Genomic DNA, 26,339 nt, shown 5'->3' on the forward strand with positions numbered 1-26,339 from the left:
TCCTCCTTAATGTCCGTCACCCATTTAGCCCACCCCCCAACCACCTCCTCTCCAGTAACCCTCAGTTTGTTCTCTGTATTTAAGAGTCTCTTATGGTTTGCCTCCCTTTCTGTTTTTAATCTTATTTTTCCTTCCCTTCCCATATGTTCATCTGTTCTGTTTCTTAAATTCCACATATGAGTGACATCATATGTAGTTTTGAATGTGGGGTTAGCTCATTTTTATTCCTGTATAGTATTCCATTGTAAAAATACATAACCCATTTTATTTATCCATTCTACTACTGCACATTTGGCTTGTTTTTCACTGGGGAATGGAACAATGCCACTCTGAACATTCTTGTATAAGTCTTTTGGTGAACATACGGCTACATTTCTGTTAGATATATAACTGAGAGTGGAATTGTTGAGAGATAGGGTAATATGTGTGTCCCTCTTGAGGAGATACAACCAAAAGATACCACCAAAGAGTTTTCAAAAGCGATTTTGTTTTAACAGTTTACAACAGTGTGTGAGGGTTCCAGTTGCTCCACATCCTCATCGACACTTGATATTGTCAGCAGTTTTTGTTTTAGCCATTCTGGTGTATGTGTAGTAGTGTTGAACATTTGGTTGTCTTTCTTGAAATGTCTAGTCAAACCTTCTGCCCATTTTTTTTTCCTGGTGGGTTGTCAATCTTTTCTCTTATCAATTTATGTGAGAAAGTTACCTATTCTAGATATGAGGCTTTTGTTAGGTAAATACCTGGCAAATGTTTATCCCTCTCTTTGCTTGCCTTTTTTTACTCTCTTAAGGTATCTTTTGATAGAAAGAAATTCTTATTTGTAATAAGGTCCTTTTCACCAACCTTTTTCATTAGGGTTAGTGTACTTTCTTTCTTATCTAAGAAATTTTTGCTTGCCCCAAGGTCATGAAAATATCCTCCTATGGTATTTACTATAAATGTTATTGTTTTACATTTCCACATTTATATGTAAAATCCACCTGAGATTAATTTTGCTTACGTGTGAGATAGGAGTCAGATTCATTTCCTACCATATGGATAATCACTTGACCCCAGAAGACTCCCCTCTCCCCACGGCTTCTGTTTCTCTGTGTATCTATTCTTGCATTACTGCCTCACCCTGCCTGATTACTGCAGTTTTATATCAAGTCTTAATATCTGGTAGAGTATGTTCTCCAATTTTGGTCTTCTCCTCAACTATCTTTGGCCATTTGCATTTCTACATAAACTTGAGATCAGCTCACTGGTGTCTATAAGAAGATGTCTGCTGAGATTTTTATTGTCATTGCATTGAATCTATAGATAAATCTGGGGACAACCAACACCTTAACAACACATAGCCTTCTTAACAATACATAAATTTTGAAAAGGAAAAAGTGATAAATTGGGGAGAGTATTTGCAACTCACATTGCAGTCAAATGACCTCACGTTCCTAATATATAAGGAGCTCCCATATAAAGAGATTGAAAAGAAAAAGAGCATCTTCACAACAGAGAAATGGGCAAAATATATTAATGCACAGTATGCAGAAAAAGGAATTATATAGTCTTAAACACATGACAATATGCCCAGTTTTGGTCATAACATGACAAAATTGTCAAATTCAAAAGTTCGGCAATACACTGCAAGGCGGCGGAGAAATAGGAACAGACTGCCTTGCGAGGAAAGCAGTCAAGCCATATCTTCAAGAACCACATATGTATTTTAGCCTTTGAGTCAACAATTCCAGTTCAGGGAATTTATCCTACAGGAATGCTTCTACGCTTGACTTATATACAAGGTTATTCACTGCAGCCTTTTTTGAAGAACAAATGGTTGGAAACCATAAAGTGTCTGCCAGAAGGGGATCTGGTTAAATGAATGATGGTCCCTCCAGACAAAAGAATATCATGTAGTTAGGAAATAAAATAAGAAGTGAAAGAGGGAAATGCTTTATATAACAATATGGAAGCTCTCTCTGTGGCCACTGCTACTGGCAGAGCTGACCCTCACTGGTTTCTCCCTCAGACTTCGAGCTGGTTTTTTCGAGCACCTAGAGAAGTGGTTTGACCAACGTGTCCTCAAAACCCAGGTCACTGTGGCCACCAAGATTGATGAGCTGGACTCAGAACTAGAGCTGCATCTGCACCTACACAAGCCAAGAGCTGAGTGCATTGAAAAGGACATCCACAATGTCAGAGCAGGTACAGACCCAGCCTGGGAAAGGCCACCCTGCCCCAGACAGCTGGTGTCTGTGCCACCACAGTTCTGCGTTCATTAGGTGCCCCTGTGTGAGGGTTCCATCTCTAAGGCTGGCAGAGAAGGTGCCCACATTTGAGATTTTTAAAAAATTTTCTTTTAAAAACAGGACTTTTAGATGCTAAAATGAAGAGTATTGTCATGCTTTAGCAGTGTGAATCTCAGATCTGCTCACACATCTGTCAGATATATACCTGCATAGCAGATGCTTCCTGTAGCTCAGGAGTCAGAGCTATCAGGCTCAACCTCTCTAGCTATGTGACTCTGAACAGGTGACCTGACCTCTCTGATCCCTCCCTTGCTTGCAGAAGGGGATATTGTTGGTGGTAATCAACTCTCCCTGGAATGGAACAGTGAGGAATCTTGAGCAAGTGGTAGGCATTAATTTCAGCTTATAGTTTATAACTTAAAAAGAGGTGCCATTTCTCTCTTAGGCAGAGGTCCCCGTTAGGGGGTGGCACACTTTTATTTGGATCCTCAATGACCCTGTTTGGTTTTCACTTATGTCACAATTCAAGCTTCTTCATAGACCCTTCCAGCTCCCAGAGAGACCACACATGGTCCCACCCAAACTCTTCCTGCCTGGAGCAGTGACAGAGTTGTGGGAACAGACAGCCTGGCCTGGAGTCCCAATGCTTGTGGCCTTGGGAGACCTGCTTGGCTTTGGAACCTCATTGTCTTCATTTGGAAAATATGTGCATTAAAACTAAATATAAATTGAGATGCTCTATTTCTTGCCCTTCCCTGGCTCCCTGACCCAATGTGTGATTGGGAGATCGAGGTCAGAGAAACAATGCCCCAGAGTCACTGCACTCATTCTTGGCATGGCTGGGAGGACAGAATTTTCACCACTGTGGGCAGTAGGGAGGTAGGGTGGACTGACCTGGAACTATCTGTCAGTTTTAAAGACCTATGATGGAGCCTTTGAAGCCAAATCCTCGTTCTGTTTACTCCACCGTAGAAGTCTGTTGGAATTCAAGCTCCTGGAAAGAGTAGTCACTGATTTATTTATTTATTTTTTTTTTAATTTTTTTTTCAACGTTTATTTATTTTGGGGACGGAGAGAGACAGAGCATGAACGGGGGAGGGGCAGAGAGAGAGGGAGACACAGAATCGGAAACAGGCTCCAGGCTCCGAGCCATCAGCCCAGAGCCCGACGCGGGGCTCGAACTCGCGGACCGCGAGATCGTGACCTGGCTGAAGTCGGACGCTCAACCGACTGCGCCACCCAGGCGCCCCAACTGATTTAAAGCAATAAACTCTGACTGCCGAGTGTTGTGCTGGTTGTTTTCTCCAGAGCCTCTCACCACAATCCCTGCCCTTCCCAAAATGTCCACCCATCCCACCTGTTTCCAGGTGTCTTCACCAGCAGAGACCTCCCTTCACACAGCCTGGACAGCCTCTTCTCTAGTTAGACGCCCAGGGGCAGTGTCAGATTGGCCTCTCTGAGATCTGCACCCATTCCCAAGCCAACCCCTGGCAAGGACAGCTGTCACTGTCTAGGAGGGGAACGTCCTGAGGTGACTTGGGATCCCAGAGGGCCTCAGCTCTCCTTCATTCTTTTCCAGCTGAGCTCTTGCTTCATCAAGAGCAGCTGGACAGCCACTGTGCTGGGGTGATCGAGACGCTGAGAAAGGAGAGGCTGATGTTCTACCGGTTCCAAGAAGAGCAAAACATAAAGAGCAAAAACTTCCGCCGCAAGATTTACGACATGGAGCATATCTTCTTGAATGCCACAAAGAGCCAGAGGTATGGCCCTGGGAGTCTCCACTCTGGCCCCATAGCCCTAGAATCTCAGCCAGGTGGCTGCTTTCAAAGGGAGTGGTTCCTCCCTGGTGGATAAAAGAGTCCATTTGCCAGGCCCCACAGCAACCTTCTCTTTTCAGCTCTCCTCTTCACACAAGTGAGTCTAACTGTATGAACTGTCTGTCCGGGGGCAGGGGGCTGGGGGCTGGGTGAGCAGCTAGGGAGAAAAGGGCACACATGTTCAGGATGCAGGGATGCTACTAACCTGCCCTGAAACGTCTGTGCTGGGAGAGACCACTTACATCAAGGGAAATCGGGACGAACTTCCTGCAGGAGGCCTCCTGGTCTGAGATGGAGGAAGGTGAAGAGGAGACAGAATTTTTCCCCTCAGCAAGGAGCACTGCCCAGCTCGAGGTGGGGATATGCTCACGGCAGAGCAAAGGGCTCCAAGGAAGCCATTCAGGGGTTTTAGATGGAGGCCCTTGCGTGGTTAGGGAGACCTCAGGTAACAGGTGAGGAGCCCTCACAGGTGTCTGGACAGCGGTCAGGTACACAAGAGATCGCTGGTTAGGGTGGACTTAAAGGTGAAGAGGGAACTTGCAGGGTGCTCCCTCAGGAGAACACCAGGCACAGGAGTGAGAGGGAAAGTTTGTGCTGCAGGGAGGAGCCAGATCAGTTGGACCTAGGGATTCCTTTAGTAATTTGACGGCAAGGGCCAGAGAGAGGAGAGGGATGTCCTCTGACCCAGCACACTGAGAGCTCCGCACTGTGCCCTGCACACACTGGCATTCTGAGCTTCCTTCGAAGCCTCTTTTTCTACCCAGAAGAACATGGCAGTGGTTCTGGTAGCCCCACAGATGGGCACTGCAGTGGAGCTCAAGCAGCGCCCCCAGGCTGCCCTGCCATGCCCACGTCATCATCCTGCCCTCCTGTGTCTCCCAGGCTGGTTACTCTCAGCAGCACACTGCACCGGGAGCTGCTCAGCTACATCGACGTCGTGCAGGTGTCCCTGCGCAGCTTCCGCCAGTACTTGGAGGAGAACCTGGGCAAGCTTCACTACGCCAACATCGAGTTCATCAAGCACTGCAGGTGGGAGCCAGCGTCGGGGCCTCTGTGGACACTAGGCTTTCTCTATTGAGAAGTGGTCTTGTTTCCCCTCCATTGTTTATTGTGACAAAATACATAGGACGTACAACTGTCCGTTTTAACCATTTTCAGGTGTACAGTTCAGTGGCATTAAGTACAATCACATTGTTGTGCAACCATCACCACGATCCATCTCCAAAATTTCTCGTCTTTATACACTGAAACTCTGAGCGCATTCAACACTAACTCCTATTCTCCTCCCCCTGGCCCCCAACAGCCACAATTCCATTTTCTGTCTCCATGAATTTCACTTCTCTAGGTACCTCGCATAAGTGAAACCACACAATATTTCCTTTTGTGTGTCTGGCCTATTTCAGTTAACATAATGTCTTCAACACTCACCCATGTGACGTGTCAGAATTTCATTCCTTCCGAATACTGTTCCGTTTTGTGTCCATACCACATATTGTTTCTCCGTTCATCCCTTGAAGGGCTTTTGGGTTATTTCACTGCTTCTATCTTTGAACCACCTGCATTCATTTTTCTATGATCTTAAACTTTTGATCTAAAGCCTTGTCGACCACAGGATTTGGAATGGGTGGGAAGTTTCATGTCTGATCAGTGCCTTTTCTTTCTCCCAAACTATTTTCAGATTGTTTTCTGACGGAGGCAACTTTTCTGCTGAAGAAATTGACTCACTGTGTCATCGACTGGAGAAGGAAGCTTCTCGAATAGAGTTTGTTGAAAGTTTAATCATGATCAACATGGAGAAGATGGAGAATGAATATCTGGACCAGGTTGGGGAGCCCTGCCCCTGACCTCCAGCCAGGCATCCGGGGCGCCCTTGTACTTTGCCTGATGAGCCCTGCCAAGCCCCCTTTCCAAAAAATTGAGACTGTCCCCCTCTGCTTCCAAAGTTCATAAGTTCCAAGTAAACCTCCCTCCTTTACTTTTTTTATTTTTATTTTTTTTTTCAACGTTTATTTATTTTTAGGACAGAGAGAGACAGAGCATGAACGGGGGAGGGGCAGAGAGAGAGGGAGACACAGAATCGGAAACAGGCTCCAGGCTCCGAGCCATCAGCCCAGAGCCCGACGCGGGGCTCGAACTCACGGACCGCGAGATCGTGACCTGGCTGAAGTCGGACGCTTAACCGACTGCGCCACCCAGGCGCCCCTCCTTTACTTTTTTTAAAAAAAGGATTAGTTTCTAATTTTGTTTTAATGTTTATTTATTTTTGAGAGAGACAGAGACAGAGTGTGAGTGGGGGAGGGGCAGAGAGCGAGGGAGACACAGAGTCCAAAGCAGGCTCCAGGCTCTGAGCTGCCAGCACAGACGCAGGCTCGAACTCACAAACTGTGAGATCATGACCTGAGCCGAAGTTTGATGCTTAACTGACTGAGCCACCCAGGCGGCCCCCTCCTTTACTTTTTATATTTCTCTACAGGCCAATGATGTCATCAATAAGTTTGAAAGCAAATTTCATAACCTGTCTGTGGACCTTATTTTCATAGAGAAAATCCAGCGGTTGCTGACAAATCTGCAAGTGAACATCAAGAGCGAGGTAGGACAGATTCACTTTTTACCTGGTAGATGTTTATCTCTCTCACACACACACACACACACCTGCATGCCAGGCACTGTCCCAAGTGCTGGGGATACCACTGTGGGCTCTCCCCCATGAAACTTAAATTCCAGCCAGGAAGACAGAGATTAAATCATAGTAGCCTCTAGGATTCATTGAGTTATTACGCACCATGCATCCTGATAACTGACTTATTTTGATTAGCAATGTTAGTCCTCACAAGAACTGTAGGAGGCAAGTTCTGTTTTATTCCTACTTTAGAGATAAAGAAACTGAGGCCGAGAATAAATAAGTGACTTAGATAAGAACACAGAGATCTTAAATGGTAGAGCCAAAATGTGAACCTAGCTCAGGGGTGCCTGGGTGGCTCTGTTGGTTAAGCATCCGACTTTGGCCCAGGTCATGATCTTGGGGTTTGTGGGTTCAAGCCCCATGTGAGGCTCTGTGCTCAGAGCCTGGAGCCTGCTTCAGATTCTGTGTCTCCCTCTCTCTCTGCCTCTCCCCTGCTTGTGCTCTGTGTCTCTCCCTCTCAAAAATAAACATTAAAAAAATTGTTTTTAAATTTCAAAATGTGAACCCAGGTCAATGATCTCAAATAAACAACCTAACTGTAAACCTCAAGGAAATAGGAAAAAAAAAACAAAGTTAGCAGAATGAAGGAAATAACAAAGATCAGATCAGAAATCAATGGAATAGAGACCAGAAAAACAATAGAAAGGATCAATGAAGCTAGAGCTTGTTTTTCAAAGGTAAACAAAATGGACAAACCTTTAGCTAGACTAAGAAAAAAAAAAGAGATAAGACTCAAATAAAGTCAGAAATGAAAGACATTGCAACTAATACCACAGAAATACCAGAATCATGAGACTATTACCAATTATATGCCAACACATTAGATTACCTGGAAGAAATGGATAAGTTTGTAGAAATATATCTACCAAGATTGAATCATGAACAAATAGGAAATCTGAATAGACCAATTGGTCAATTGCTTTTTCTGTGTCTATTGTACTGATCAAATGATTTTTATTTCTTATTCTATTAATGTGGTGTCACATTGATTTGCATTTGTAGAACCATCCTCCTTGCATCCAGAGGTAAATGCCACTTGATCGTGGTATACAATGCTTTTAATGTGCTGTTGAATTTCATGTGCTAATATTTTGTTGAGGATTTTTGCATCTATATTCATAAGGGATATTGGTCTGTAGTTTCCTTGTAGTGTTCTATTTTTTTTTTTTTTTTTTTTTTTTTTTTAGAGAGAGAGAGAGAGAGAGGGCACAAGTGAGCAATGGAGAGGGAGAGAGAGAGAGAGAAAATCCCTGGAGGGGCAGAGAGAGGGGGGAGGGGAAGGGAGAGAAAGAGAGAGACAGAGAGAGGGAGGGTGGGAGAGAGAGAAACAGGGCTCACCCAAAAATGGAACTCGTGTTCACCCAAAGCGGAGCTTATGCTCACTGGAAGTAGGGCTTGTGCTACCTGAAGCAGGGCACGAGCTCACCCGATGTGGGGCTTGAGCTCATGAGCTATGAGATCATGATCTGAGCCCAAGTCGGATGCTTAACCAACTGAGCCACCCAGGCACCCTCTTTGTAGTGTTCTTACCCGACTTTGGCGTCAGGGTAGTGATGGCTTTGTAATATGAGTTTGGGAATATTCCCTCCTATTCTATTTTTTGGAAGAGCTTGAGAAGAATTGGTGTGAAGTTTTCTTTAAATGTTTGGTAGAATTCACCCATGAAACCATCAGGTCCTGAGCTTTTCTTTGTCAGGAGGGTTTTGATTACTAATCCAATCTCCTATTATTTTGCAATATATACACATGTCAAATTATGCAAATTATACCTTTATAATAAGGTATACATTGTATACCTTAAACTTATATAATGTTACATGTCAATTATATCTCAATGAAGCCAGGAAAGACTTTGAATTATTTTTAGACTTTTTTCTATGCATATAAAGATTATATATATATTATATTATATTATATTATATTATATTATATTATATATAAAGATATATACACACACATACATACACACACACACAAAATCCAGCCTCTTTCTATTTTATACAATTTTGTAAGCTATATAATCTTTAAAGATTATTTGAAAACACTATTGTTCTGGCTTCCCTCTCCTGAATGTGTTGCCATTTTTACTTAGCCAATCCTTTTTGGAGAAATAGTTGTTGGATTTCACTTATTATGCCAGTGATATGATAAATACCCTTGCAGAGGGAACTCTGATTATGTCTGTAAGGTATCTCCCAGAGCTAGAATTACTGGGGTAGAGCATGAATGTTTTAAGGCTTCACGTGTTTCCAGGTGGCTTTTACAGACAACTCATCACCAGCTGGTCATGAGTGTGTTCTTCTTCATACCCTCAACCACTACTGTGGGTTGTCGATTTTATTTTTAAACCTTATCTGTTTGACAGTAAAAAAAACACAACAAAACAAAAACTTAAAAAAATTTTTTTGATGTTTATTTAATTTTGAGAGAGACAGAGACAGAATGCCAGTGGGTTGGGGCAGAGAGAGAGGGAGGCACAGAATCTGAACCAGGCTCCAGGCTCTGAGCTGTCAGCACAGAGCCTGACGTGGGGCTCGAACTCATAAGCTGTGAGATCATGACCTGAGCTGAAGTTGGATGCTCAACCAACTGAGCCACCCAGGCACCCCTAAAACAAAAACTTTTACATTTGCATTGATCTAGTTTCTGATAACATTGTGCATCTCCCCCCACCAATTTCATTTTTCCAATATTTAATTCATCTCTTATATAATGTTTTGCTGAATATGTTGCTGATCAAAACAAGTATTCTAGAACAGGAACCCTCTTGCACTGTTGGTGGGAACGCAAACTGGTGCAGCTGCTCTGGAAAACAGTGTGGAGGTTCCTCAAAAAATTAAAAATAGATCTACCCTATGACCCAGCAATAGCACTGCTAGGAATTTACCCAAGGGATACAGGAGTGCTGATGCCTAGGGGCACTTGTACCCCAATGTTTATAGAAGCACTTCCTACAATAACCAAATTATGGAAAGAGCCTAAATGTCTATCAACTGATGAATGGATAAAGAAATTGTGGTTTATATACACAATGGAATACTACTTGGCAATGAGAAAGAATGAAATACGGCCTTTTGTAGCAACGTGGATGGAACTGGAGAGTGTTATGCTAAGTGAAATAAACCATACAGAGAAAGAAGATACCATATGTTTTCACTCTTATGTGGATCCTGAGAAACTTAACAGAAGACCATGGGGTAGGGGAAGAAAAAAAAAAAGAGGTTAGAGAGGGAGGGAGCCAAAACATAAGAGACTCTTAAAAACTGAGAACAAACTGAGAGTTGATGGGGGGTGGGAGGGAGGGGAAGGTGGATGATGGGTATTGAGGAGGGCACCTGTGGGGATGAGCACTGGGTGTTGTATGGAAACCAATTTGACAATAAATTTCATATTAAAAAAATAATAAATAAAAAAATAAGTATTCTAGAAACAAACCTTGGAAGTTCTGGTTTTTCTAGGTTGCAAAATCCAATCTGCAAACAGATGGATTGAATTCGTCTCTGGAACAGCTTCAAAGGAAAATAGAAATGTGTCGAAACTCAAAGGGAGATAAAAAAGTAAGTATTCAGTATTTGCTAAGCTATGAATAGTGAAGATGCCATTATACAAGAATCAAACTGAAAGTAAATTTACATCTGTCATCAAGATTTCTCCAGCTCCAGAGGGGCCTCTGAGCCTTCCTACTTAACCCCTGTTGGACCCAATGGAATTAAGGAAGAGAAGAGAAAACAGCCACCTTCTCTCGCCCCCAGCCCCTCCCTGGCAAGCATGTAGAGTCCAGTGAACGTGGGGCTTCAGTCTGACCTCACTCCCCTGCTGATGTCACCAGGCTTCCTTCCCTGTAATTGGAACTCAGCCCTAGAGGAAAAACAGAAGCAGGCAGGACTCTGCTTTCTGAACAACCACTTTTTGTTTGATTTTTCATTTGCTCATTTTGATCATTGCACATGAACTGGTTACTACTGTTTTCTACGGTTACTACTGGTTAAAATGTCCAAATTAGAGCAGTGTGGATCAGCACATCAGGTCTCTGGATGTTTACGTTGTTTACATGCTTGTTTTTCTGCCACCAGCACACATCTCTGTCCCCTGTTCCACATCTGTCCCGGCCTCCCCGGGCAATCTTTTCCCAACAGCTCAACCAGGCACTCGAGAACCAGATGTCTCAACTGGAGGTTTCTTGAATGGGATGTTCCTTCCTCACCAAGCTTTGTCTTTTCTCTTCCATTTCAGTGACTGAGTTGAGGTTTCATGTTTGTTAGCACTGAGAGGACATTTAGTCTCTATGCTTTTTCTTGCATAGTAACACATGCTTCTTGAGAAAAGTTCAAACATCCACAAAGCACTAAGTGAATACACATCCCTCATATTATTCTCATTTTTTTTGCAGAGCCCCTGTGACCTCTGTGTTTTTATGCAGTTATTTCTGCATGACCCCTGAGGAACAGGGGGAAACCAGCTTAATCTGCCATGACTTCTTTATCAGTCCCTTTAGGGACAGCTCTGCCTCTCCAGAGCAGAAACATTTGCTCTCCTGCATTTCCTCACCTCTCCAACCCCCTCACTGCCCTCTTCTTGTGGTGTCAGAGTGTTGGACAGGGGAAGGCTTTCACAGCCTTCTGGCTAGGTCAGGGGAACTTGAACTTGGGTGGGCAGGCAATCCTGTGTTGATGGAGGAGACTGGGTGGACACCTCTGCAAAACAGTGATCAGGAGATGGGAACGATGCATCAGTTGCATGGTGAAGGCAGTGGGGACCATGGACAGGTGTGGCCAGGGTCACATGCTCAGTGCCACGTACATGGAGGGGCTTCAGGTTGCTGTGTGCAGAAAGGCAGGGAGGGAGGGAGGATTGAGGCAGCGTGTCATAACTGAAGCACAGAGAATTGTGGCTTGGACAAGGTACCACCAGGGACACCTTCCAATTCCAGAGTTGAGTAGCGGGGGAATGGTTAGGACTCAGAATTCACTAGAAATGAAGGAAGCAGAAGAGGCCAAGGCACCTCCTGGCCTGGGTCATGTACATAGGTCAGTGAACAATGCAGGGGACCAAGTGTGAGGACTGACAAGTGATGTGTGGGTGCACGTAAAGGTGAACGTCCTTACATGTTCTTTCCTGCACACCTGGGGGCAGGGTCTGTGGGATTGCTGCTTGAGGAGGTGTGTATCTGAGCTTGTTGTGGAAATGATTAGATCACTTTCCAGAAAGGCTGTGGTCATTTCACTCACACACAACGTGGCCATTTGGGGCCAAACATTTCCTTCTAAGAGCGTCAAAGCTAGAAGAGATTCCAAGGAACATTCTGTGTCCCACCACACAGATGGGGAGACCAAGTTGAGCTAACTCAAATCATTTGCCCAGAATGAACCCATAAAACCAGGACTAGAAATCCTGATGCCCCGTCAGTGAAGGATTTACTGCCCCACTGCAGTTGCCTGAGAGAGCCAGCCAGCACCGCCCACTCTCCTAGGGCCCTCCCTGCAAGTGAGGGGCCTCCATCGAATCAAGAGGCCTGTGGTTCAGATGGAGGCAGGCGGCCCTCCTGCAGCTTGCTTCCTGCAGCTCTCTTCTCCTAGGTGGTGGCCACGGATGACCTCCTTGGCTTGGTCCGGACTTGGAAAGAAAAACTGGGCCAGAGGATTCAGTACCTGAATTGCAGGCTGGACATCGTATACACGACTCAAGTTGTCTTTACTGTAAGGAACAGACAGTAGAGGAAGGGAATGGGAAGTGGGGAAGGGTGGGTGAGCTGTCACGGCTGGGCTCTCAGGAGACCTGCAGAGCTCAGTAGAGCCTAAGGGAAGAGACGGCTCCCAGGGTCCTGCTGAACACCAGGCCTACCAGGTTGCCTTGGAAAGACCATAGGCTGTGCAGTCAGATCTGGGATTCAAATCCCAAATAGTCCACTTCCCTGCCATCTTAGGAGATTTCTCACCTCCTGGCACCATCTCCTCACCTTCACCAAGACCTACCAGCTGCCAGCTCTCAGGCTACCCTTGCCTTTCAGGCTTTTCCTTCCCACCCATGCGCATAAGCAACCACTGGCTTCTCCCCACCCCACCTCCACCAACCTCTTCCTGCCCACATGGCTGCCCTTTTCCTCTCACATTCCCTCATGATCCACTCCCTGAACTACAGCCAGACATAATGTTGGAGAAGGTCAGTCTGACTGTGCCACTCTCCTGATCACTCAGGGTGAAATCCACATCCTTCAACTGAGCCTTCACAGCAGCCTCTTTGGTCTGCCCTCCATGGTCTCTTCATTTCTCACCCCCACTCCCACCCAAAAGACATCACTTCCCACTGGGCCTTCTCTCACAGACCACAGTGATGTCTCCATTTTTAGGGGCTATCTCTCCAGACTGTGTACCCCAAGAGGGCAGAGCTTCTGTCACCCCCACTCTGCACTCAGCCCCTCACATCAGGTTTTGAACACCAGAGACACTCAACCAACTTCCAGCAGTGTGTGACATAGAACAATATGGGAATAAGTGGACATCCCTCAAGTTCTGCTCTCACTGCCATGTTTTGAACCAGTCCTTCCTTCTATGGGGAGGCGCTTCCCACCATGCCACCAATACTAACCCTCCATCATACCACCAGCATCATACCACCTGCGCCCTTCAAGAAAGAACTCAGGAGTCCAGCTAGGGTCCTTCCCTCTTATAGTCCACTGCTGAGACAAGACTCAAATAAAATAAGGAATAGCCTAACTAAGCCCTCATTGAGGGCCACTACTCCGACCCTTTCTCTAAGGTCCGACTTGTAGGGCGTGTTGGCCACTCACTTGTCCACACATTCATTCATTCATTCACCCATTTTAAGAACACTGCCTGGACACATCTATGGGCTGGCCTTGTAAATCCACGACCCTCAGCCTCATGGAAGACTTTGGAAATTTTCCTTCATAGCATTGGTCACAATTTTGACTAGACATTTATTTGTAGAAGTGCATGTTAAATGTTTGTCTCTCTGACTAGACTGTAAGCCCTATAAAAACAAAGATCACATGTTACCTCTCCACCCTGTGTCCCAGGACCCAGCCAGAGCCTTGCAGAAAGCAGGTACTCGGGAAGTAATTTTGAAAGCCACATGCACATATAAATGAATGAATGAATGACTCTCTAAAGGAGATATGACCATTACCATTTTTTAGAAGGAAAATACAGACTCAAAGAATCAGGCAGCTAGCCTCCTGCTGCAGCCCCTGGGCAAGGTGCTTTTGGAACATGAACCCAGCTGCCTTCATCCCTAGCATGTAGACTGGCCCCACACACTCAGGCCCTTCTCTTGGGCCTGCAGGATGACATCATGATCGATATGGAGGTGGAGAGTGACATCCTGGTGTCTTCAGAAGTCCTTGAAGAGGAAGCCAAGGTAGACTTGGTCACCCCTGAGTCCTTTGCCCAGCCCAGCCGCATGGGGAAGTCCATGATTGAAGACCCGGCTGTGGAAGTGGTCAAGAAGATCCTGCAGTGAGTGGCCATGGGGTGTACATGGCCTCAGTTTCCTCCTCTAAAATGGGCCTCATAATAGGACACGTTCACATGGTATTATGTGCTAACTGGGATGGTACCCAATGCCTGCCCTGAGCTGTCCTCATGGTCACTGGGGAAAAGCTCATATCCTTTCCTTTGGTTTCAGACTTCCCAACTCAAAATGCTCAACCCAGCAGTGCGACAAAGATCGGTTCCAGACAGGTAGAGACAAACAGGCCTGTGGGTCTTGGGGCACTGGCGGTGGGAAAGCCAGTGTTGCCACCTGGTCCATCCTCACCTTGGGTCCTCTGTTCTTGTCCTGGGTGCTCATCACCCAAAGGCTTGAAGCGACACCGGAACCGGGGAGAACATGTCGTGAGAAAGGCCCTGTCCAGTGCCAGTGCCACTTCAACAATGAGGTAGGTCTGCTGCGCTGCTGAGGATCTCCCCTTCCCAGATGCCTTCCCTGTCCCCATAGACATAGGCCAGAGACCACCCTGTCCATTTATCAGACTGTCCTCGGAAAGTACCGCCTGTACTCACAGCTCTGAGGCCCCAATGGACCCAGTGAGAGGTTGGCTCTGAAGCTGGCATTAGTCAGGTCTGTGCTCATTCCTGCTGAGTGATGCAGCTCACACAGGCCTCCCACCTTGAGAGCCCATCTGGGCATTCAGTGGTTTTCCATGGTCACAACTGGTAGATCCCAGCCCTCCTCCCATACCCATTCTTCCCAGTCAAAAAGAGGGACATTGGAGATGGCTTTCTCTCCAGGAGAAATTCTGGGCCTCTGCATCCTGGTCAGGCACTCTGCCCATTATGCCCCTGTAGGGGTCATTAGACTCATTACTCAGTGAATGTGGGCCCCGCTGGCCCCTGACACTGATTCAACAGAAGGCAAGTAACAGAGCCAGTGGCTGAACTGACTTTTGGGTCCTCTGTGAGCCCTCATTTATATGGTTTGATTCCTGGTTTTGAGGAAGTAGCGGTGAGGCAATTCCTGCTTTGCATACCTCCAAAAGGTCCATGAACATGAATGCCATCTGCAACGTGGAAATAAACCTAAGACCAACCAAATGAGAAAAGCAAAGGCTATTTATTCGGAGCTTGGTACAGCAAGGGAGTCAGCCATCATTACTTATGTTTTAGCAGAGACTCAAAGGCAGACAAGAGTGAAAAAACTGTATAGTGGAGAAAAGGAAGGCTTTAAATGTGCCTTTATTGGAGGCTGTTGATGTGGGGAAGCTGGAGGCAGGCCAACTAGCAGCAGGGCATTCTATGTGATTATTTAGGGCTGTGTACTTGACTTTCCCTGATTGGTTCTAAGTTGGAAGCAGGGACAAAATTCAGGGAAGCTGTCAGTTAGTAATCAAGTCCCGGCCATTTGGAGATGATTATTACAGGAGTTATTGTTTGGCATTCTGGATTGCCACTAGAGATGACAATATGGCTTCCTCCAGGTCTGACTTCTATCAGGCTGGCTTCCTGAGTTTTTTATTATAGACAAGGAATTGGTTTCCTGGGCACGTTGCTGCAGGTTTTGGGTCAGAGTTCTGTATTTTTGTACAGTCCAGCTATTGCCCATCTGTATATTCAGTCTCTCAGTGGTTACAAAATGAAGTCCATGTTGCTGGGGCTGTCTGATGTTGCATGGGACATGCTTACACTAAAAATTATTCGCTTCTTATATGGAATTCAAGTTTAACTGGGCACATTGTATTTTTGTTTGAAAAGCACCTCAACCTGTTTTTCTTTGGGTCCTCCCCACAGGAAAGCAAGGATATGAATTTCTGGCCCCTTGCCCCTTCCCAGGGGCCTTGGGTCAGTTTTAGCAATAAGGACTTGACCCCCACGATAAGCATCTCCAAAGCTTTGAGGAATAGGGAAGTATCTTGAAGGATTCAGGCCCAGACATGGGGGTCACGGTGTCCCACAGGCAGACGCAGGGCCTCCAGCAAGTTAGGTGGGGCTCCCACAGACCTGCCTGTCTACGCCAGCCTCCAGAACACTGATCCACCTTTGTCCCACAGCATCACACGGTACTCCAAGCCCAACCGAATGGACAGAAAGTACCAGGTGCTCGGGGAGAAGCCACCGCCGCCAGCTGAGTAAGTGGCACCTTTTCCTTTAAGTCCATTTTAACTTGTTGTCTCTGTGAAGGGGGTGGCTAAATCTGACACAGCTGAGGGGAAAATAAGAAGTGGGGACAGAGCAGGAGAGATTTGCAAGGGGAAAGATGAGGGTCAAGGTCAGTTTGTCTCATCCCATTTCACCTAAATTTGTTGAGAGACATTTTCACCAAAATTTCACATTTTCTAAGTTAAGCTTTTTGGGGTGGCGGGAAGCACACCTCTTTCAAGTCTGGGATTAGTTTGTGGGTTTTTTTCTTCAATTTTTTAATGCCTCACCTCCCTCATTCCTCTTTCCCTTTATTTTAATTTCATTTATTAAAACAAACTCTGTTCCACTTAATGGCTACATTTCAAGCAAATAAGCAACTTCAGAAAATTGAAAGCAATCAAAGAGACTCAGAGATACCCTCTCCCCCTTAATCAGGGAACTCACCATCAGCCTTTTTGCCCCACTGGTCTTATCTCTGGGGTTTGTGAAGTTTGCAAAGAAGGGTGGTTTTCAGGGCACCTGGGTGGCTTAGTTGGTTAAGTGTCTGACTTTGACTCAGGTCATGATCTCATGGCTCGTGGGTTCAAGCCCCATGTCAAGTTTTGACAGTGGAGAGCCTGCTTCGGATCCTCTGTCTCCCTCTCTCTCTGTCATTCTCCCAGCTCTCTCTCTAAGAAATAAATAAACATTAAAAAATAAAGAAAAGAAGAGTGACTTCAGGACCTAGAAGTTGGGTCCAAGTCAGCAGCTAGATGCTCCCTTGTCCCATTCACAAAAAGGCATTCCTCATCATCAAAATCTTGACCCTCAACTTTTTATAGTTCTGTCATTTTATCACATGTGTATATTCATGTAACTATCACCACAATCAAGAAACAGAACTGTTCCATCACCACCAACTGTATGTCACTCCTGTCACCCCTTTATAGCTGTACCCATGCCCTCTCCCTCTCCATCCCTAACCCTGAGCAATATCAAGAAGGTCATATAAACAGTCTCATACAGTGTATGACATTTGCAGAGTGGCTTTTTGTACTCAATATGATGCCCTTGAGATCCACCTAAGTGGTCACATGTATCACTAGTTCATCCCTTTGTATTGCTAAATAGTTAGCCACAGTATGGATGCACCACAGTATTTTAGTGGTGAAAAAAAGATCACAGGCTAAACAGAAAAAAAAAAAAAATCAAGCACTTATGAAATCTCTGAAAGGGAGAGACTTTCCTAGCATAACACAGTGGTGAATTGCTCAGAAAATGGAATCAGACTGATGATGTTTTTACACCCACCTTGGGACTCTGGCTAAGTGACTTCTCCCCAAGCCTTCACCTTCCCTGTGCACGTGGGTAGAAGAGAGTCCTCTTCTTGGAATTGTGAAGACAAGCCAGCAAGTCGTCTACAGGTCGCCCTCGAGTAATGCAGGATCATCACTCCAAAAAGCACTAGATGAAATCACACGGAAAAAGATGGAAAATTTTGGCAAATAAATTTTTAAACTCCTTTGAGATAAAATGCAATTAAAAGTTAGATAACAACCAGTCAAGACACAATAGTGGTAAATAAAGACAACAAAGGAAAAATTGGCTCCTCTCCCCATCCCCTTCCCCTAGAAAATTGCTAAAGAAATTTCCAGCACACCATAGGGTAAGGGGAGAATTGGAAGAGACCACACGTGAGGAAGAAATAAAATTAGGAACAAACATGTGGACAAAACACTAATTCTCACTAGAATGCAAACAAATGAAAAGGGAACAAATCCATTCCATATTTTGCCCAACATTAACCAATATGTAAATAGATTTTAGAGGAAGTTCCCAGTTTATCAAGGGAGGGTGCAGATGGTCCCTCCCAGGCACTGCCAGTGGGAGGTGTTAAGGAAAAAATTATTCTGATACTTGTTAAAACAGTAAGGAATACTTTATGTGGGACCATTGCAATAGGTGCCAAGACTGTTGCAACAGGGAAGAGGGATGGGGCTCAACTCAGAATACAATAAGGACAAGAGAAGATTTATAGCCAAAATGCAGAGTGAGGAGGTCAGTAGATTGAAAATTCAACGGTAGTGGATTCTTGCCTACTTAGCAGGATTCTTGCTGCAGGCAGGCCATGGCTATTGGAAATCAGAGGTGCTCAGATATTGGGTGGGGTGGGTGGGTAGTATCTGAACTGACTTAACAGTATTTTTAATTATTTAATTATTTATTTTTTAAAATCTTTATTTATTTGAGAGAGAGATTGAGAATCTCAGGCAGGCTCCATGCTGTCAGTGCATAGCCCAACATGGGGCTCGATCTCATGAACAGTGAGATCATGACCTGAGCCAAAATCAATAGTCCAATGTTTAACCAACTGAGCCACCCAGGTGCCCCTGACTTAGTAGTATTCTTACTAACATAGGACATAGCAAGCCAAAGGCGGTGTCCAAGGATGAGGCCTAGTCAAATAGTAGACAAGGGAAATAAAAGCAAAAATTAACTATTGGGACATCATCAAGATAAAGAGCTTCTGGGGGCACCTGGGTGTCTCAGTTGGTTAACCTACCGACTTTGGCTCAGGTCATGATCTCATGGTTCGAGTTCGAGCTCCGTGTCGGGTTCTGTGCTGACTGCTCAGAGCCCGGAGCCTGCTTCAGATTCTGTGTCTCCCTCTCTCTCTGCCCCTCCCCTGCTCACACTCTGTCTGTCTCTCATTCTCAAAAGTAAACATTAAAAAATAAGATAAAAAGCTTCTGCACAGCGAAAGAAACAATCAACAAAACTAAATGGCAACCGACAGAATAAGAGAAGATTTTTGCAAATGACATATCAGATAAAGGGTTAGTATCAAAAATCTATAAAGAACTTATCGAACTCAACACCCAATAAAACAAATAATCCAGTGAAGAAAAGGGCAGAAGACATGAATAGACACCTCCAAAGAAGACATCCAGATGGCTAACAGTCACATGAAAAGATGCTCAACATCACTCATCATTGGAGAAATACAAATCAAAATCACAATGAGATACCACCTCACACCTGTCAGAATGGCTAAAATTAACAACTCATGAAACAACAGATACTGGAAGGGATGCAGAGAAAGGGGAACTCTTTTACACTGTTGGTGGGAATGCAAACTGGTGCAGCTACTCTGGAGAACAGTATGGAGGTTCCTCCAAAAAAAAAAACAAAACAAAAACAAAAAACAGAAGTATCTTACCAGCAATTGCACTGTTAGGTATTTATCCAAAGGATACAAAATGCTGATTTTGGGGTGTGCGTGGGTGGCTCAGCTGGTTGGGCATCTGTCTCTTGATCTTGGCTCAGGTCATGATCTCATGGTTTGTGAGTTTGAGCCCTGCGTCAGGCTCTACGCTGACAGCCTGCTTGGAACTCTCTCTCATCTCCACCCCTACCCCACTTGTGCTCTCTCTCTCTCTCTCTCTCTCTCAAAATAAATAAACTTAAAAAAATGCTGATTTCAAGAGGCACATGCGCCCCAATATTTATAGCAGCACTATCAACAGTAGCCAGACTATGGAAAAAGCCCAAATGTGCATTGACTTATGAATGCATAAAGAGGTGGTACACACACACACACACACACACACACACACACACACACCACAGGAATATTACTCGGCAATCAAAAAGAATGAAAATTTGCCATTTGCAATGACCTGGATGGAACTAGAATGTATTATGTTAAGCGAAATAAGTCAGTCAAAATATATGATTTCACTTATATGTGGAATTTAAAAAACAGATGGACATAGGGGAAGGGAAGGAAACCATAAGAGACTCTTCAATACAGATGGTAGGGGATGGGCTAAATGGGGGATGGGCATTAAGGAGGGCACTTGAGGTGAGCACTGGGTGTTACATGTAAGTGATGAATCACTGGTTCTACTCCTGAAACCAGTACTACACTGTATGTTAACTAACTTGAATTTAAATAAATAAATTTTAAAAAAAGAAAGATTAAAAAAAATCAGAAAACCTAGCAGTCCAAAAATAGAGGATTGCAAACCATGGTGCTTACATACTAGATGGTGTTACACAGCCATTTAAAAAGATATCTTAATGTGGGGGAACACTTAACAACTGAACAGAATGTAAAATACACATGAACCTAATTCCAAACTGACTTTAAAAGCAGCCAGAAGGAAATACAATAAAATGTTGGCATTCATTTTCTCCTTTGCTTTTCAGTATATTTCTAATTTTCTTTAGTTATGATGAGTGAATTTTAAAATGAAACAGTGAGTGGCCTATATACATATGTTTTAGAAATTGGCTGCATCACTTAACAGAAATTGTGAAAAATTAAGTGTCCTACATCTTAAGGTTCTAAGTTAAATTAAGTTCTAATACATCTATCCCTTCCCTTATTTCACTTTTACTACTGAGATAATTGACTTAACTGGCCAGGAATATCCACTGGTACTGGGCAACTTTGTTTAATAAAGCCCCAGTGTGTGCAGAGTGAGCCTAAATGGCAGAGGTACCGGAAGGCGGATGTTTGGTCCTACAGGAAGTCCTGCTTGTTTGATTAATATTTATAAGAAATTGTTCTTTCTTCTTTCAACCAATACTGAGGTACAAATAAGTTCAGACTCTGTAGCGGGACTGGGGGTCCCATGGTGAGCAAAACAGACACATGCGGTCTGTCTAGATGGAATTTACCATCTTCTAGAAGAGATAGAGTTTAATCAGCCGGTCACAAAAATCAATCCCAAATCCCTCTGTGGGGAGTGTTGTAGAGCTGAGGACCACTCTGAGAGCATTGGACCAGGATGGTCAGGAATTGCCACCAGGTTAGGATCTGAGGAAGAGCAGGAGCAAATGTGACCAAGAAGAAAGTTAACCATGTTCTCTGGGGACGAATCAGTGTGTGCAAAGGTCCCAGGGCAGGAGCAAGTAGCTACAATGAGTGATGAGGCCAAAAGAGAATAGACTCTTGGAAGCGGCCAAACCCAGCTTATCACATAAAAGAGCCATTAAACTAGACAAATAGAAATATTAGGTGAGAACACACCTGGGAATCACATGAACTGTCCAATCCTGGCTGGGCTGCTGAGCACTCAGAATGTTCTGTCCATTTGGTTTTGTCCACACCATTTGGTGTGATTAGACAAGACCCCTCAGGGATCTGTCTTTTGTGTCTTTCAGGGATTTTAAAGGGATCATCCTGACCCTCCTCTGGGAGAGCAATGAGCATCTGCTGAATGTTGTGGAGGTGAGGGCTGCTGCCCAGAGGCCTCTGCGTGCCCCTGGACTGGCTGCTGGCCATATGTCCCCAGCCACCTCTGCCTCTTAGATTTTGCTGATAATGGCTTTGTGGGTGAAATTGAGAGAAACGGACCCACAACCACAGCTACCTAGCTTCTGTCACCTCATGTGATGTTTTCTTCATCCTAAAAATTAAACCTCATTCATTCATTTATCCATTTACTGAGCCACCAAACATTTCTCGGACACTTACTACATGTCAGATACTGGGTGGGCTAAGAGTAACAAGCCCAGTCTCTGTCCCTGGGAGGCCAGCACCCCGCGTAGGGCAACAGACATGGCGGCACCACAGGGAGATGGATGGGGCTGCTGGAGCTACCGAGTGCACAGTTCCAGCACACCCCACACAGGGGTGTCTGTGTGCGTTCCTGTCGGCCTCCAACTAGGCTGCAAATCCTTCAGAATAGGGTCTGTGAGTCATCCATATTTGTGGCCTTTGGCCTAGTACCTAGTTTGGCACTTCATAGAATTCTCTCAACCTGGTCGTTGGAATGAGATTCCATTTGGGTCTTGAAGGACAAAAAAAGAGTTTTGCCATTCAGTCACTTATGCCTTGAGTACTGGGATATTGGCAGTGGTAAAAAGGGCAGTTGGGTAGAAAGAGTGACATCAGGAGAATGGGCTAGGAGGTGTGGAGAGTGGGGTGGAGGATGCAGGAGCATGGGCCAGAGCCCCATGGTGAGCATCCTTGCCCAGACAGCATCGACCTCTTTTGCAGGAGTTTTACCGCAAAGAGAAGCACTCAGTCACCAGGCCTGACTGCATGTACGAAAACTTTGACCAGTGTGCAGAGAATATCTGCAAGAGGATCCTGGAATACCATGTCCAGACAGACGAGTACCATAACTCCTGCCTCATAGGTGGGTCTGGGCGGCAGGCGGGCAGGCAGGTCGAGGGTGTGGCACATGCCACCAATTGAGCAGAGCCTGGGCTTCACAGCCTGGAGGGTGCCCTCCTGACCAGGAGGTCACTGAGGGAGGCACAGGAGCCTCCCGGTGAAAAGCTGCCATCTTGGAATTAGGTAAAAACATTGATCAGATTTAACTGGGAGGCACAACAACACTGAAAAAAAAAAATGACTTTTCTTGAGAAATCTAGTGATTTGTATCACTAAAAATGTTTTGTTCATTGCACAGGTAATTTTGACAGCTTTATTGAGATAGTCACATACCACACAATTTGCCCGTGTAAAATCTCCAATTCAGTGGATTTTAGTATATTCTCAGAGTTGGGCAACGATCACTACTTCCCTGTCCCTCCATCACTGTCCCAGCCCTAAGCAACCACTCAACTACTTTCTGCCTCTGTAGATTTCCTATTCTGAGCTTGCATATGCACGGAATCACTGTGTGCTCCTTTGTGACTGGTTTCTTTCATTCTGCATAACATTTTCAAGGTTCATCCGTGTTGTAGCATGTGTCAGTATTTCATTCCTTTTCATGACTCACTCTTATTCCATTGTGTGCATATGCCACGTTTTGTTTACCCTGCATCAGTAGACATTTGTCTGTTTCCACCTTTGGCTACTGTGAATACTGCTGTTATAAACATTCACATACACGTTTTGTGTGGACATACGTTTTCCTTTCTCTTGGATGTATAGCTAGGAGTGGAATTGCTGGGTCATGTGGTAACTCTGTATTTGAACGTTTGAAGAAAACTTTCCACGGGTATTTGTTAAGTATCAACTGTATGCCTGGCCCATGCTGGGCTCTGATGACCCCGATAGACACAGCCTCCTGGAGAATAGGGACGTGAAAACAGGCAGGTAGAATACATCTTGCCATTTACATTTATTGTAATGACATTAAAGAGGCTGTGAAAACACACCCAACGCCCACCTTTGCCCATTTCTCCACGTTCCTCTGCATCTTTGTCCATAGCCACGCATGTTTTATGCGGTTGTAAGTCCTAATTATTCCTGCTGTGTTGGGTAGAAGAGGGAGATGATTGGAGGAGAGCTAGACCTAGTTTCAAGGCCCAGCACTGCCTTCTCTCTGCCTTATGACCTTGACCAAGTCACCTCACCTCTGTGGGCCTCAGTTTCCTTGTCTGCAAACTGGAGATAAAGACAACACTCACTGTGCAAGTTTTTTGAGGATTAAGCCCACTACACAGACTTGCCATATACAGAGGAAATAACCAGTGGTGGCTCTCACTACTGTGGCTATAGAATGACTGGCATTGAAACTACTGGAGCATTTTGTTTCTCTAGCTCAGAATGTCCCCATGTGAAGTCTGGGATCCTATCCTATGTGACCTTCCTCAAAAGAAAGGTTCTGGGGTCAAACGTATGGGTTTGGGAAATGCCGAAGATTATGTCCCTCTCTGGAAGAGTCACAGTTCCCATTAAATGGAGACTTCCATTTCCTGAAATTTGGGAGTCCAGTATGCTGACCACTTTTCCCACTGAAAACATTTACAAGTATTGGATATACCATTTTTGGGACAAGCTCTTTTAATTGATGAGCTACCCATAAAGTAAGAAATACACAAGGGTCCCACATTGGGTGAAAATAGGAACTCCAAGAAAGAAATTGAACAGTAACACATTGCCGTAAGGATATTGCTGACTCCCAGGTGAGCTTGAGCCTTTGTTTTCATGGCCTCCAGGGCTTTGGGAGCAGAAGACAAAGCCCCAGACCACCCATGGTGCAAAGTTTGGAAGGACACAAGCCACAGAAAACTGGGACCACCCCCTCAGGGCTCTAGCTGCAAAGTGGGGTGAATGAGACAGAAACCAAGTTCCCCTCCCCTGTCCTTCAGCACCACCAGCAGTAGCAACTAGAAGGAAACTGTCTTATTAAAAAACCTTGGTACTGGGTAAAGCAGAAGGGAAACTCTAATAAGAATCTGTAACTATAAAATGGCCTTGGTGCCTGAAGTTAACTTTGTTTTTGTAGATCATCCAAAAGCCCTCCAACCGACAATTTAGCTTAAAATGGTCTTGAATTAGTGGTGCCCAGATGCTTATCTGGTAGACACCATAAATCCTTTCTAGAAAAGAAACCCACCTTCAATTCATGCCTCTAAGGATTCTCACAAGTCAAATTCCCAGAAGAGCTCACAGTAAACAAACAAACAACACACACACACACACACACACACACACACACACGGAAAAGGCCCCTAAAGCATGAGGCAGCAGAAGGAGATCAGTAAAGACTTCAGATACTGAACCTATTAGACACAGAATATAAAATAATGTATTTATTACAGTTAAATTAAAAAGGATACTGGAAACATGAGGAAGGAGTGAGAGACTATGAAAATGACCAAATAGATAGGAAAGAGAACCACATAGAACTTCTATATTGGAAAAATAAATAGTTGAAATTTTGAAATTGTGAATGGCTTCTACTATCAGAGAAAATTTCCAAAACACAATGCAGAGAAACAAAGAGATGATAGTCTGGGAGAGGTAAAGGGATATGGATGAGAAAGTAGGTGTAATGTAGAGCTACTTAGGGGTCCCCAGGGACAGAAGGGGACCAGGGTCGAGGCAATCTTTGAGGAGATAATGGATAAAACAGACTCCTCAAGGCTCCATGCACTTTTCATAAGCTGGGAAGTCCTGTAGAGTATTGAAGAGAAGTCCTTTGAATTTGCTTAATCTAGTATTTTCTGTACTGCTCTGACCACAGGATCCCTCCTAATGAGATAGCTATGACCACATTGTAGACCAAGTCCTTCTCTTTGGGAAATTGCTTTGGGGCTTTGTGGGAGAGATCACTTCAGCAGCTTGGCTCTGCTCTATTCCCTCGCCTGGTCCCCCACCTCCCAACTCCTGTAGAATTACGGGCCCAGATGAGGAGATTTGAGGAGCTGCTGCCCCAGGTCTGCTGGCTGGTGATGGAGAACTTCAAAGAACACCACTGGAAAAGATTCTGTGCATCTGCCAAAGAGATCCGGGGACAGTTCTGGGATTATCAGGAGAAGCTGGAGATAAGGAAGGTGGGAGCCCCAGGACTAGTCCTCCTTCTCTGGGACCAAGGGCCCCTGGGAGCTCAGAAATGGGGGCAAGGCATAGGCAGAACTGGCCAGGCTGGCATTGTTGCATGGGGACTAAGGGACACAGGGCATTGGAGAAATGCCTTCTTCTTCATAGAAGGTGTTCAATAAACTCCTTTTTTGGATTTAATGAGTGGGTCTGCTGATTCTGTGGGAGTGTGGTCATTGACATGAGCAGCAAAGGTCTACCTGGTTCTTGGAGCACAGACATGGATGCCATTGATTTTATTGGACTTAAGGCTCTGGTTATACTGGGGCTGCTGCTCAGCTCTCCCACTCCCCAGCCCTCAGAGTCAGCTCCAGTCATGCCCCCATCTTGCCTTCTCTGCCTTCCTCTGTCCATCCATGGCCTTTCCCACACCCGGGTCAGAGCACACAAGTCTGACTATGGCCATTTAGCAGAGGGCATGGGCCCATGACATTCTGGCCCTGACCTAGAGACCAGGTCAAAATCCCCACTGATTTCTGGATTGTTTGATTAAAGGATGAAAATGCCCAGAAGCTCCATCAAAATCTCGGACATCCCGCACATATCCAAGAAATGGAGTCTCTGTGTCAGGCGGAAGAGAAAAGGCAGAACGATTTAGACACTGTGATTATGGCAACCAGGGAGAAGCTTGAGGTCAGTAGTGCCATTGGCTGCCGGGCCTGGGTGCTGAGGGCTGTACTGCCCCCAGAGAGACTCCCCCAACTGACAGTCCAGCAACAGCACTGAGCATGGCCCCTAGAT

At 45.1% G+C, this 26,339-nt stretch overlaps 1 protein-coding gene across 1 annotated transcript in view; it reads left to right on the forward strand.

Moving 5' to 3' along the window:
- CCDC180 (coiled-coil domain containing 180) overlaps nt 1-26,339 on the forward strand; it is a 65,327-nt gene that overhangs the window by 28,839 nt on the left and 10,149 nt on the right. Inside the window, exons 20-34 of the mRNA XM_086683553.1 lie at nt 2,012-2,187; nt 3,811-3,991; nt 4,931-5,077; nt 5,727-5,871; nt 6,522-6,638; nt 10,190-10,288; nt 12,308-12,427; nt 14,034-14,206; nt 14,376-14,431; nt 14,550-14,628; nt 16,237-16,314; nt 21,479-21,545; nt 22,317-22,458; nt 25,392-25,552; nt 26,094-26,231. Of these exons, the coding sequence (XP_086539679.1) occupies nt 2,012-2,187; nt 3,811-3,991; nt 4,931-5,077; nt 5,727-5,871; nt 6,522-6,638; nt 10,190-10,288; nt 12,308-12,427; nt 14,034-14,206; nt 14,376-14,431; nt 14,550-14,628; nt 16,237-16,314; nt 21,479-21,545; nt 22,317-22,458; nt 25,392-25,552; nt 26,094-26,231 (1,879 nt within the window). The remainder of the gene's footprint in view (nt 1-2,011; nt 2,188-3,810; nt 3,992-4,930; nt 5,078-5,726; nt 5,872-6,521; nt 6,639-10,189; nt 10,289-12,307; nt 12,428-14,033; nt 14,207-14,375; nt 14,432-14,549; nt 14,629-16,236; nt 16,315-21,478; nt 21,546-22,316; nt 22,459-25,391; nt 25,553-26,093; nt 26,232-26,339) is intronic.

The sequence above is a fragment of the Puma concolor genome, chromosome D4, assembly GCF_028749965.1.
Source record: "Puma concolor isolate L17-30 chromosome D4, mPumCon1.1.hap2, whole genome shotgun sequence".
Lineage (NCBI taxonomy): Eukaryota > Metazoa > Chordata > Mammalia > Carnivora > Felidae > Puma > Puma concolor.